The sequence below is a fragment of the Peromyscus leucopus genome, chromosome 11 (assembly GCF_004664715.2).
Source record: "Peromyscus leucopus breed LL Stock chromosome 11, UCI_PerLeu_2.1, whole genome shotgun sequence".
Classification (NCBI taxonomy): Eukaryota; Metazoa; Chordata; class Mammalia; order Rodentia; family Cricetidae; genus Peromyscus; species Peromyscus leucopus.
The window spans coordinates 57,174,404-57,187,086 of NC_051072.1; the positions used below are offsets into that span (position 1 = coordinate 57,174,404).

Below are 12,683 nucleotides of genomic sequence, written 5' to 3' on the forward strand. Positions count from 1 at the left end.
ACGGCAGAACAGCACTGTGCTGCTATGGTTCCTAAAGAGCATCTACAGTAAGGAAGTGGAAAGCCACTCAAACTATATTGAGGTTTGGGGCGGTGATTAAAGTTTGCCATACATCAAAAGTAACACTGAACCCACTGCTGCTACCTAGTTAGAGAATAGTTGGACCACTACTGTTAGTCCAGTGTTCTCAGTTTCCTTTAGAAAGAGAAAAGAGAATGGAATTCCTAAATTCGGGAACGAGTGGGTCTCTGCATCGACATCTCTTTCTTGTTCCTCTTCTTGGGTCCTTTTCCTGTTTGTTTTATCCCAGTCCAATGTGCTGGTTTTCATTTTAACTTACTATATTTTATTTTATACTAAAAAAGAAAGGCAAAAGGAGCTGGTCTAATATAATGATGGTCTTCATCCTTCTAACCAAGAGGAAAACCATCGGGGCAGTCAGATTTCTGACGGCTTAGGTCAGGAGCACTTTTTCAAAGATTAAGGCCACCTGAGTGGCTGGGCTGATAAGAGACACACCTTGCTTGTCCAAATGCCATGGACACAGCCTCAGCTTTAACAACCAGCCCGTGTAAGTGGAAGAAACAGTCAAGCACAGTAATCTTCAATCAGAAGAACTTATTAACATCATGGTCATTATAACCTCATTGACCCTGAAGGAGAACTTGAAAATATAAAGAAGTGGCTACTTTGCATTGAACCTGAGTGAAAACATTAGATTGAAGTAACTATTTCAATCCTTTATCAGAATACTCAATCCAAATAAGTCATTCTGCCTGTTTTAAGTTTCTTGTGTAACAGTTCTGAGAGGTAAAAATCTGGGGTACAGTAAGGAGGACTACTGGACATGAACAGTCATATACAACTGAACTGCTTAAAAAGTCATTCTACAAAGAGCACCCTCTAGCTCTGTGTGGGTTCCAAGTAAAGTGAAGAGTGAAAGCGACTCTGAGGAGGTTGCCAAGCTCTAAATACTACATTCACTCATTTCTCTCTTCTGTCCTGTCTACAGTCAGGGGACAGGGTAACACGGATATCATAGCACAGACTTGATGATGTTCTTCTATTTTAAACTGCCATAGGCTCTTCCATCAAGACGACAGTAGGAAGACCTCCTACTCAAGTATGTAATGGTCTTCCTGTGAGGGCCCCTGCAGGCTGCAGTGACATCTTAAAGACAGGGAATCCTGAGAAAGCCTTCCTAGTAAATGATGGCATCCAAGTCCTTTAGGTACATAAGAGGAGAAGGGTTTAGGCAGAGTAACACAACACTGAGCACTGCCCAGAAGACAGAGCCTAGTGGTCTACCCAGCAAACACAAGCAATTAGATATTGCAGACACTTACAATGTGAGGAAATAAAAAGAAAGGTACTGAAATATAACCAACTGAAATGATCAGGAACTCTAGTGTGTGCTCAGCAAAGTGATATCACAAACACACCCCAGGCTTCCATTTGTAGATTCAGAACACTTAAGAGAATGTATGTTCTATATTTTTAAACAATTATAAATATACAAACATAATGTTTTTCTATGTCAAGACTCTACACCTAGGGAGACATCCTCCCTCCTTCCTGGAACTCTTCTCTGATGGTGGACACACACTGTAGACAGTGCTAGGCATCACAACAGTTTCTCTCAAGTATATCATGTGCTTTGACCATGTGCTCCACCCCACCCTTCTACCAGTCTACTTCCTTACCTAGCCTGCCCTTCTGCTTCCATTGTGTGTGTGTGTATGTGTGTGTGTGTGTGTATGTGTGTGTATGTGTGCGCGCGTGCGCGCGTGCACGTACACTTTTATGTAACCTACACTGTCTAGGATCTGCAAATGAAAGAAAACATGATATACCTTTCTCAGATTGGTTTATTTTATTCAATATGATGAGCTCAAGTTGTATCTATTTTCCCAGAAAATTGCAAATTTATATTCTTCTTTATGACTGAATAAAACTTCACTGTGCATGTAACCATATTTTATTTATTTATCCTTCAATTTATGGACACCTAAACAAGTAGTGCTATAATAAACATGAACATACAGCACATCTGTGGTGACTGACCTAGAGTCCTGTAGGTATAGATCCAGACGGAGTTGTGCAGTGGGTCATACAGTACTTAGCTCAGTGAGAAACTTCTGGAAGTGATCTCCATAGTGACTGGAACTAAAAAAACTAGAAGTTTTACCCACACCCTCACTAGAATTTGTCTTTAGCCACTACAGGGTGAGATGGCACTTCAGGGTAGTTCTAGCGTGCACTTCCTTGATTGCTAAGCATGAGACAGTTTTCTTAGTAGTAGCCGTCTGTGCTTCATCTTCTGAAACAGACGTCTCATTAGCTCGCGTATTGATAGAGGTGTTTGGTGTCGAATGTTGCTGAGTTCTCCGTACACTCTGGCTGTTACCTCTCCATGAGATGTCTAGCTGGGAAAGAGCTCCCCTGTGTGCAGGGGTCTGCTCACTTGAATGCTTACTGTACAGCAGCTCCGTCACCTCTGCAATCCCGTTCAACAATTCCCGGGTTTTATTTCCTGAGCTGGAATTTAAAAAAATCCTTATCTACGCCTATGATTGAATTGTTTTCCTGATACTTCCGTGCAACGGCATTTCAAGTCTGATATTAAGGTCTCTGACACACATCTGCAACTAAATTTTGCCAAGAATGAGAATTTAGTTTCATTTCCCTACGTATGGAATCAGACTTACCAGCACCATATTTGGAAATGCTTCCTGTTCTTCAATCTATGTTTTCTACATGGTTGTCAAACATGTAAAACCATGTAGCTTTAGGGGTGTAATGCGTGGGTGCTCTATTTCATGAATCTACGTATCTGTTTGGGGACCAATACTACACTGTTTTTGTTATCACAGACCTATAATATAACTAGAAACTGGGTGCTTGACTATCTCTAGCACTGTTTTTTTTCTCAAAACTGTAACCTGGGGTTTTATATGCTCTCTGTGAATGTTAGCATTCCTTCCTATTTCTGTGAAGAATTTTGTTATCTTTTGATGGAGACTGCATTGTTTCTGAAGATCATTCTTGATAATATGGCCATTTTTCACTATACTGATACTGACAATCCATGAACATAGGGAGTGTTTTCTTCAATTTCCTTATTTGACATTTATGGTGGTTTGAATCAGAATGGCCACCACAGGGTCATATATTTGAATGTTTGGTCTGTGTGTTAATGTATGCACTCGTTTGAGAACAAAGGAATCACAAGTAAGCCATCCCTCAGGCGAAGCAATACCAGCAATGGGTTTCCCGCACACACAACAAGTGGAAGACCAATGGCCGTGGAAATAACATGAACAATTTGATTTCTAGTTCCGTAACTCATTAACTTGTGTGACCCTCAAGTTAGTCATGTTCCAATTAATGAAAGGGCAGTAATATGATGTGTCATGCAAATTTCTTAAAAGAATTTGAAATAAATATAATACCCCTTGATACATGATATATCTACTACACAACAGAATTCAACATCTTCATTATCCTTATCATAATGTAGATTAGAGAAGAAAAATAGAGTTCTATTGTAAGAAAGCTCAGATGCAGAGCTGGAAAAAGTAAAAGGGGAGCAGACACTTGCCTGTAATGCCAGCACTCAGGAGGCTAAGGCAGGTGTGATGGCAAGTTTGAGGTCAGCCTGTTTCCAACAACAAAATCAAACCAGAACAGAGAAGGAGAGAGAGAATAGAAAGAATTTGAAATAAGATGTTCAGAAATGTTTCGAAACAACCAACTCTTATTCATGTAAAATAAAGACAAACAAATCTACATTATCAAAACTTATAAACAAATGCTAACATGTTAGAAATAGGTGCAGGAAGGAAGCTTAATGTGCACACGCACATATGTGTCCATGTGCAAGCATGCACAGGTGTACCAGCACTTAGGAGCATCATGGAATTTGTGTGGAGCTCAGAGGACAACTTCGAGGGAGTATGCTCTCTTCTTCCACAATGCTGTCCTGGGGATCAACTCAGATCATCAGGCATGTCGACAAGGACTTTTACCCAAAGAGCCATCTCACTGGCCCTCATCTACATTTTCTGGAGACAGACCCTCTTGTGGCCTGAACTTTGATGAGCAGGCTGGGCTGCCTGGTCTGTTTGCCTGTCTTCACCTCCATGGTACTAGGGAATAGAAATGCACACCACCACAATCACATTTTGATGCATGTACGTTCTGGAGATTAAACTAACAGAGGCATCTCCTTGGGCCTAGTGGAAGCTTCTAAAGCAAATTTGCTTTTTTGATTATTATTGCCATGCTGAGATAACTTTCTAAGGGAATAAATGACTAGAAAATCTCCTAGAATGTTATTGAGTTGCACAGAAAATGTGTTTTGTGATACTAAAAATGCTTAACCTAAAAAATCTACAAAGATTACATTATACAAAATGCAACCTGAGCACTTACTATATAACAACTTTCAAATCATCATTCTGTATATTTTTCATTCATTTATGTAGCAAATGTAATGCAAAAAATATATAAAACATACCTCTGATAAAAATGTTTGGGCCGATTTCTGAGCTCCTACATGGAGCAGATATTCATATACGTAGAGCGCTAACCTGGAAAACAGACAAGACATTCACTGAGAGGAGGAGATTTAAGATGTGTTTATCCATATAATTCTATATCAAAGACATTTATACACTAGTAGTGACCAAAAATAAGCCTTTGCCCACGCCCTTTCAATGAGAATGTGTCTATATTCAGAAAGAAATTTAATTATACTAATGTGTTGTTTTTTAGAAAAAAAAATTACTAACTAAATATTATTCTTACATCATCTCACTCAAATATTCTGTTATACTTAATATAATCAATAGTTTAAAATCAAAAATTAATAATTCCTGAATCCCATTTTAAGGTAAAATTTTCTTTCACTAGTAAAATAGATGAATTTAATTGACTGGCTTTTATTACCTTTGACCTTTTGGTGACAATATTGTTAACCCACCTATGTATACATCCAGCTCAAAATGTGTTTCATATCAATGTTAACATTTGTTTAGAAGTTTCTACCTTCTACTTAATCTTTCATTTGATAATTAGGCCAATCAATACTTTAGTTTAAAAAGCATTCAAATTCACCAGCTAATCAGAGTATCATGCAAACTTCAAAGTTAATATATTAATCATTTGGGGAAGAGTTTAAAGGTTAACACAAAATTATATATAGATTTATTACTCAACCACAGAATGTGGAGTGTGTCATATATATTTATACTGCTCTCCGTATCTTGTGGATTCAGAATTTTTACACTGTACCATGTGGTTCGATTTCAGTTGAGCTGTTAAGATGTTATTCACAAACTCAATGAATTTCAGGCAGTATTTTAATGATATCTTGGACAGATGCCCAGATATCTCACAACAGTTCAGCTTCCACTGCAGTATATTTACCAATATTGAACCAGGTTTACCGTAAATAATGCAATGTAACAATAACCACAATTCTGTATGGCTACACCACTTTTCTTGCCAAGGGAATTTTGATTATTAAAGATTGATGGCATTTGCAAAAGTGATAATGTTCTTCATTCCCATGAAAAGACACCAAGCATCTGTCACAAAAAAGAAAATCCTGTTCAAATTAGGTTGTTCTATCCATTTAATTGCCTCTCCATTTCAAGTCAACAAATATTTTGCTGAGACCCACTAAGCACCGCCAGTAGACATTCCCGAAGTGACTCACAGATGAATGTACACCAGTGGCAGTGAGTATACAGTACAATTGAGAAGGAAGAGCTCCTCCAGTGGGATGGCACTCTTAGGACCGCATCGCTCCCTTCCCATGCATGTACGATGGACATGGCAGCTTCTTTCAAAAGCCATACCTCACAGTGGAAGTGTGGCTCACCCTGAGCACACCACTGGAAATGCAGGCATTGCAATGTGCCTCTGGTTTAAACATACATTGCTGCTAGTAAATCTGAACACCCACTAAACACACATATCTTGCACACCTTGACTCTCCATGAGCCACAAAATCATATGATTCGCTGACTATGCTGGCAAGTTTTACTTTGAAAAGAGAAAAACAGAATATCTCTCTGGATAGATGTGAAGCCTCAAAACTGCTTGCCTGTGGCCAGATGCCCTACTGCTACATGAGAACAAATGTAGCTTCATGTAATCCCTTATGACTTGTAAAGCCCTGGTTCGAAAGCCACCAGTACCCACTAGGAAGGAGATGGGGCCTGTGTCAAAGGCTGAAGGCTATTCTACCAAGTGTGAGGAATATAAAAGAGACAGATGTAAGCAGAGGGACCATGATGGACGTGTGGGGAAGAGGCAGAGTGGTGACAGGATCCACTGAAGTTTCTCACCAAGTTCCATCCTTTATACTGACCTCTTGCAGATTATTATTTTAAGGTGTGTTACTTTTGTTTATGTTGCATTTGTTTAAGTCTGTGAAGCTGTGTTACTGTGCCTGTCTAAATCATCTGATGATCTAATAAAGAGCTGAACGGCCAATAGCAAGGCAGGAGAAAAGATAGGTGGGGCTAGCAGGCAGAGAGAACACACAGAAGGAGAAAACTGAGAGGAGAGATCTAACTTCTAACAGTCAGAGAAGAAGGAGGAATCCAGGGGCCAGCCACCCAGGTACACAGCAAGCCACCAAGTAAGAGTAAGAGTTACAGAAGTAAGAGAACCGGAAAAGCCCAGAGGGAAAAGGTAGATGGGATAAGTTAAGGAAAGGAAAGCTGGCAAGAAACAAGCCAAGCTAAAGCCAGGCATTCATAAATAAAAATAAGCCTCCATGTGTAATTTATTTTGGAGCTGGGTGGTGGCCCCCAAAGAGCAAAAAAAAATAATAATAATAATAATAATTTTTTTAAAAAAATTTGGGTCTCAGTTTCCTGAATCTGCCAAATAGAAGAACATGTTCCTTCCATTATTGACAGATAATTACTATTATAATTTTGGCTGGCTAAAATCCAGTAATATAGAACCAAGTCATACACTGGATACCAGTGATTCCTGCTCTTGAAGAGCCCACACACAGCAGCAGTAGAGGTTTTTATCATTAAATACAGGTATTCTGTACTTTCCAACAGCTCCCCACAATAACAGCACTGAAAACACCAAGATAAGAGTATCTGAAAGTTCTTGTCTTACTTGGGGTTATTTCTATGATGAAACACCATGACCAAAACAACTTGGGGGGGAAGGTTATACTTGGCTAATACTTCCATATCACTGTTCCTCACTGAAGGATGGAAACTCAACAGGGCAGGGACCTGGAGGCAGGAGCTGATGCACAGGCCATGGAAGAGTGCTGCTTACTGGCTTGCTCATCATGGCTTGCTCAGCCTGCTTTCTTACAGAACTCAGGACCACCAGCCCAGGGATGGCACCACCAACAATGGACTGGGCTCTCCCCCATCAATCACTAATTAAGAAAATTATGCCCTACATGCTGGGTCTTATGGAGTCATTTTCTCAATTGAGATTCCCTCCTTTCAAATGACTCTAGCCTGTGTCAAGCTGACATAAAACTAGCCAGCACAATTCTGGAAGGAAGATTCTGCAATAAAAGACACTGTTGTCTGAAGACAAATATTTCAAGAACTAGAGAGTAACATTTCTCCATCTGTGCAGTAAGTCACAATTCATGTGGGTAAGATCACCCATCATCCAGTTGTTATCAAACAGGATGATTTTAAGAATATTGATATTACTAGTATTTGAAAGGCACAAACTTTTGAATTAACAGTTTCTCTTTCTTTTTATGGTCTTTCAGAAATTTAAGTACTTTTCATAACATACAAAATGGGTATTTAACCTAATGACATAATAACATTTAAGTATATAAAATAGCAGTGTTGTAGTAAAAGGCCACTGCAACAGGTAGACCCAGTTTCTTTTCTTGACGCTACTTTGATAAATGAAAAGTCCATCAAAGATTCATGAGTCAAATATCTTTAATTATGTTTCACTTCATTTTAAGTCAGTGATGACAAATGATTTTGTTTCCATTTTACTACCTTCTTTTATTTAGCAAGAAAAAGTTATTCAAATAAACAAAGCCTGAAATTTAAAAAATAGTTATTTATAATTTTTAAACTATTTTGGTTATATTTTATACATTCATAACTAGGTAGAGGCCATGTAGCATTACAGCTTCAGAAAAAAGCTGCCTCTAATCTCATACAATTAGCCTACCATGATCATATTGACTGTGTTTTTCTACATCCAGTACCTTAAGAATATGTATCCAGCAAATACCTATGAATCAGTCATAGATATGGCACTTAAGGAATCACTGGGTTTTACCCTCTCCAGGCATTCAGGGGCAGAAAAGTAAGATTGTCTCTTAGGTACCAATTCTAGCAGAGCATCTCCTCAGAACACTTAAAATTTGGTTTCTTTGCTATGCACACTGGTTACAGGACATGAAGAAAGCAAGTTGGCACTGACCAAGAAAATGTCCACCCTAGTGGCTAGTTTTCATAGTACTAGAGAAGGTGCTCTTCAGGACAGTAGGTGACAAGTCATCATTAGTCTCACCCAGCTGGGAACTCTGGGAACTACAATAATGACCCATGGGCGCAGTGGTGGCATAAACATCAGGAAGGCAGTCTAAGTGGACTGAAGGCCCATCCCACCTACGAAACACATGCCTGGTACTGCAACTGAGTCTAAGAACTTGTAGTTGGTGAGGCATGCAGGTCCCAGGGATGGATCTACTGATATTTCTCTGCTCAATGGGCACAGCATCAAACTGCCCTGTGAATCTGTATCTCTCGACCCATAGACTGTTCAGGTCCCAGGCTCCATCAGAGATTTTTCTTTGTGTAATGGAGCTGGTTAATGTGGAAACTCACAAGTTAAAGTACAGCAGATACATGTCAGTGATATGATCACCCACAAATGGAGCATCTGCATCACATTCCCTACCCAAGTCAGGGCCCACCGTGAAAGAGGGGACAGAAAATTATACGAGCAGAGACTAGGGAGAGCCACAGTGAACAATGTCTTCTAGGAATGGCAGAAGTGCTTCCCTCATGAGCTCACGGCAACTGTGGCCTCTTCACAAGACCAACCAGTCAGCATTCTAGCATGGGGCAGGGGTTCACAAAGCCCATCCCTGAGGATCCATGAATAGCTGATGGCTTCTGGGGAGGGAATCAGTTTTCTTTAATGGTGTGGCCCTTGGTAGTTCAATCACATTCCAGCAGATGACCCTAAATCCATGCATATATGGGTAGCTGATGGCTACTGAGAGGGAGGGAGAGAGAGATGGAGGGAGGGGGGACAGAAAGGGAGAGAGAGAGAGAACACAAAGTTATGAGAAAAGTAGAGGTAGATTTGAGAGGTGTTGGGGGAGGAGATAGGGCAAATATGACTAAAATATATCAAATAAAACTCAGCATTAATAAAAATATTTTAATATTTGCTTTCAGTAGATAATGTACAGTTTCACAGTGAGAACATTATGGAGGTAACACCTTCACATCAGTTCCCCACTTGCTGCATAAAAAGACAATTAAAAAATCAATTTCTTCATTACTGTATAGTATATTTCATGTGGGGTATTTGTTGTCGTTATTGTTAATTAAAAAATCTTCAAAGGGAACTAACAACTTCCCTATTTCTTATTCCCCTTTAAAAGGAAATAAAGCAAGATTAGGGAATCTCAAGGGATGAAGAACATTTTATGAAAGTAGGGCTGGACAGATGGCTCAGAGGTTAATAGTACCAGCTGTTCTTCCAGAGGACCTGGGTTCAAGACCCAGGGCAGCTCAGAACCATCTGTAACTCGAGGATCCAACACCCTCATACAGACATGCATGCAGACAAAACACCAACGTACATGAAAATACAAATAAATAATTTTTAAAAAACTTAAGTTTGCCTTTAGTCCCAGCACTCGGGAGGCAGAGCCAGGTGGATCTCTGAGTTCGAGGCCAGCCTGGTCTACAGAGCGAGATCCAGGAAAGGCGCAAAGCTACACAGAGAAACCCTGTCTCAAAAAAAAAAAACAAAAAAACAAAAAAACAAAAAAACAAAAAAAAAAAAAACTTAATTAAGTCATAAGTAGTCAATATTCTATAGTTTATATACTTTTTAAAAATCTCACTTCCCATGCGTAGACCTTAAATCCTTAAATCCCAGCATCAATGACCAGAAAAGCATTAAAGAATAGACTCTCTTATGCAAACAGTAAACCAGCTAATTGAAGACTTACATTTTCTCTTTGAAAGGGACCCCAAACATCACTTTACATAAGTTTGTGCACACTAGGGAAAACCTTCCTTAAGCATCCCCTACCCCCTTAAATGACTAACTAGGTTCAATTCTTTCAGAGTTCAACAAATTGTTGCTGAGACATCACACCCTACCCTGATTCTTACTGTTTTAATTTTGCTTTGTCTTCAGTTCCTATTCATTCCTGAGTGATGCCTTCCAGATTCCAGCACTGTCTTCAAAGACTACTGCCAAAGGATACCAACTTTGACCATCATGACCACCTCCTTCTACCAAGAGCTACTGAATCACCCCAAGTAATGCCACACACCCCATCTTCCTTATAACCACAGAGAGCGACCCAGCCCTTTCATTACTTCCTATCCTGCCTCAAATATTCAAGAGTGGTCATCCATACCACAAAGATCTGGGTGACAGATCCTGGAGGAAAGAAACTTCCGATAGTAAGAATTTACATTTTACTTTAATTATCTGTAAAGAACACATTCTCTTACGGGTCTTTCAAATACATGTGAGATAGAGACAAGACACTTCCCTTCCTAAACCACTACATAATCCCAGTGTTGACCAGTGGCACATACCAGTGTCTAAATGGAATTCCTGGGTGAGAAAATGCCAATGTTCGTCAGGTTACAGCCAGCTAAGGTGTCTCCAGAAGCAGTTGGCAGCCACTAAAAGGCTACTCATGGGACTGTAAGCAGTTATTAGCAGTGAAACTAGAGCAGCCTGATCCAATGTTTAATAGCACTTGCGACCTGGTGTTAAGGAGGTGTGAAAAGTTAAAAATCTGTTTCTAACATTGTCTTTTTAAACTTCCTCATCATTAACAGTTAGGCTAAAAAACAGACTTGGAGTGTCAAAAACTGTGAAATCACACAATAATGCTAAAACCAAGCTTTTATTTTTAAGTCATACTAAAACTGTCTATTTCCCCATATTCTCTAGATCAGTTGGCATAGGACAGGACATGTTGGATAGATGGGTAGTTAAGCACAAAAAAACACATGACTTTGCTGCTGTTTCATGCTGGGTCGAGAGGCAAGCAATACATGATTGGTTATACCCAGAAGCAGAAAACACTTGCCTCCTGCAGATAGGCAAGTTAAAAATTAAATGTTTAATACCAACTTTGGAAAACTTCAAAGAGCAAAGATACAATAAGAATTAATTTAAGGAACTAATTGACAGTTGTGGAAATACAGTTACTCATAGAATTTAAATAAAACTTCCATCCAGGGCCACCAAGATGGCTCAGGCTGTAAAGGCACTTGCTGCCAAACACTGATGGCCTGAGTTCGATCCCTGGAACCCACCTGAACAATAGAGAGAACCAACTCCCACAAGCCATCCTCCTCTGACCTCCACATGTGTATCATGCAGTGCACACACACGTGTACGCACAGGATTAAATAAACAAACATTAAAACAAACTTTCTGTCTATTGTGTGCTTGAAACACTGGAGGCCACACTTGAAAACAGTTTACGCTCATGCAAACTGAAGAGAGTCCTGGGACTCCCACTTGCAGTGGGATTTTGAAATACACAAATGAAGTCATGATCCATCTGCTGCGTGTGCTTTTCTCATAGAGCAGATTGCTATGTATGTCCAGAGCACCACTGTGACACGCTACTGCTTTTCCTGTAACTGACTTTGTTTCAGAATTTTAGTACCAAAACTAATGTCACTAAACTTCCACTTAGGAGGAGTGACTGGGACTGGATCCCCCCAACCTGTCCCCCAGCTTTCTAAGCTGTGGGTTGTAACCCCAAATGGAGTCACTTGCTGAACATGGCAGTAGAGAAATTTGGGGCAACAGATTTTTTAATACACAATTACCAAAAATTCATTCAAAATCAAATGAGCAATTCACTGAAGCTGCTTCCGGCAGTGTCTGCCTTGTGCACCATGCAGCCTCACTGCAGACTTGGTCCTGAGCACACATTAGCATTCTGCACTGTGCACTCACCATGCCTCACAGCAGCAGGCCAACAAACACTGCCGCAAACGGTGCAGCCCTGACTCCAGACTTTTCTGTTGTGAATCAAAGTGTTTTTAGCGCGCACACAAAGTTTTCTACTTTTTTAGAAACACGTGGTTTGAATTATTTTTAAGAAAGACTTCTCATATTTCTAGCATCATTCCTGCTCATGCATCATGCTAGGTTATCTTTGGATTCTACTATGTTAGAATGTTTGGTTTTAAGAACTGGTATTTTAGTTACTTTCTTTTATTTCATAAAAAAAAATGGTTAAATAAAATTTGACTTAGTGTTATCAAACAATTTCCAACAATTTCTGAAAGGCCCTAAATATACTTCTGCCATGTACCAGTGGCGTTCTCAGCACTGATGATTGATCTTCAAAGTATCAGTCAACAGTGAAAGATGGATGTGGACATAAATGTGCAGGCATGTGCCCAGGTACATGTGTTGGACAATGT

The 12,683-nt window shown here is 39.7% G+C and overlaps 1 protein-coding gene across 4 annotated transcripts in view; it reads right to left on the reverse strand.

Annotated features, from left to right (window-relative positions):
• Ssbp2 (single stranded DNA binding protein 2) overlaps nucleotides 1–12,683 on the reverse strand; it is a 264,312-nt gene that overhangs the window by 179,168 nt on the left and 72,461 nt on the right. For all 4 annotated transcript variants that reach the window (XM_028891032.2, XM_028891030.2, XM_028891033.2 and 1 more), the window contains exon 2: nucleotides 4,520–4,592. In XM_028891032.2, the coding sequence (XP_028746865.1) occupies nucleotides 4,520–4,592 (73 nt within the window). The remainder of the gene's footprint in view (nucleotides 1–4,519; nucleotides 4,593–12,683) is intronic.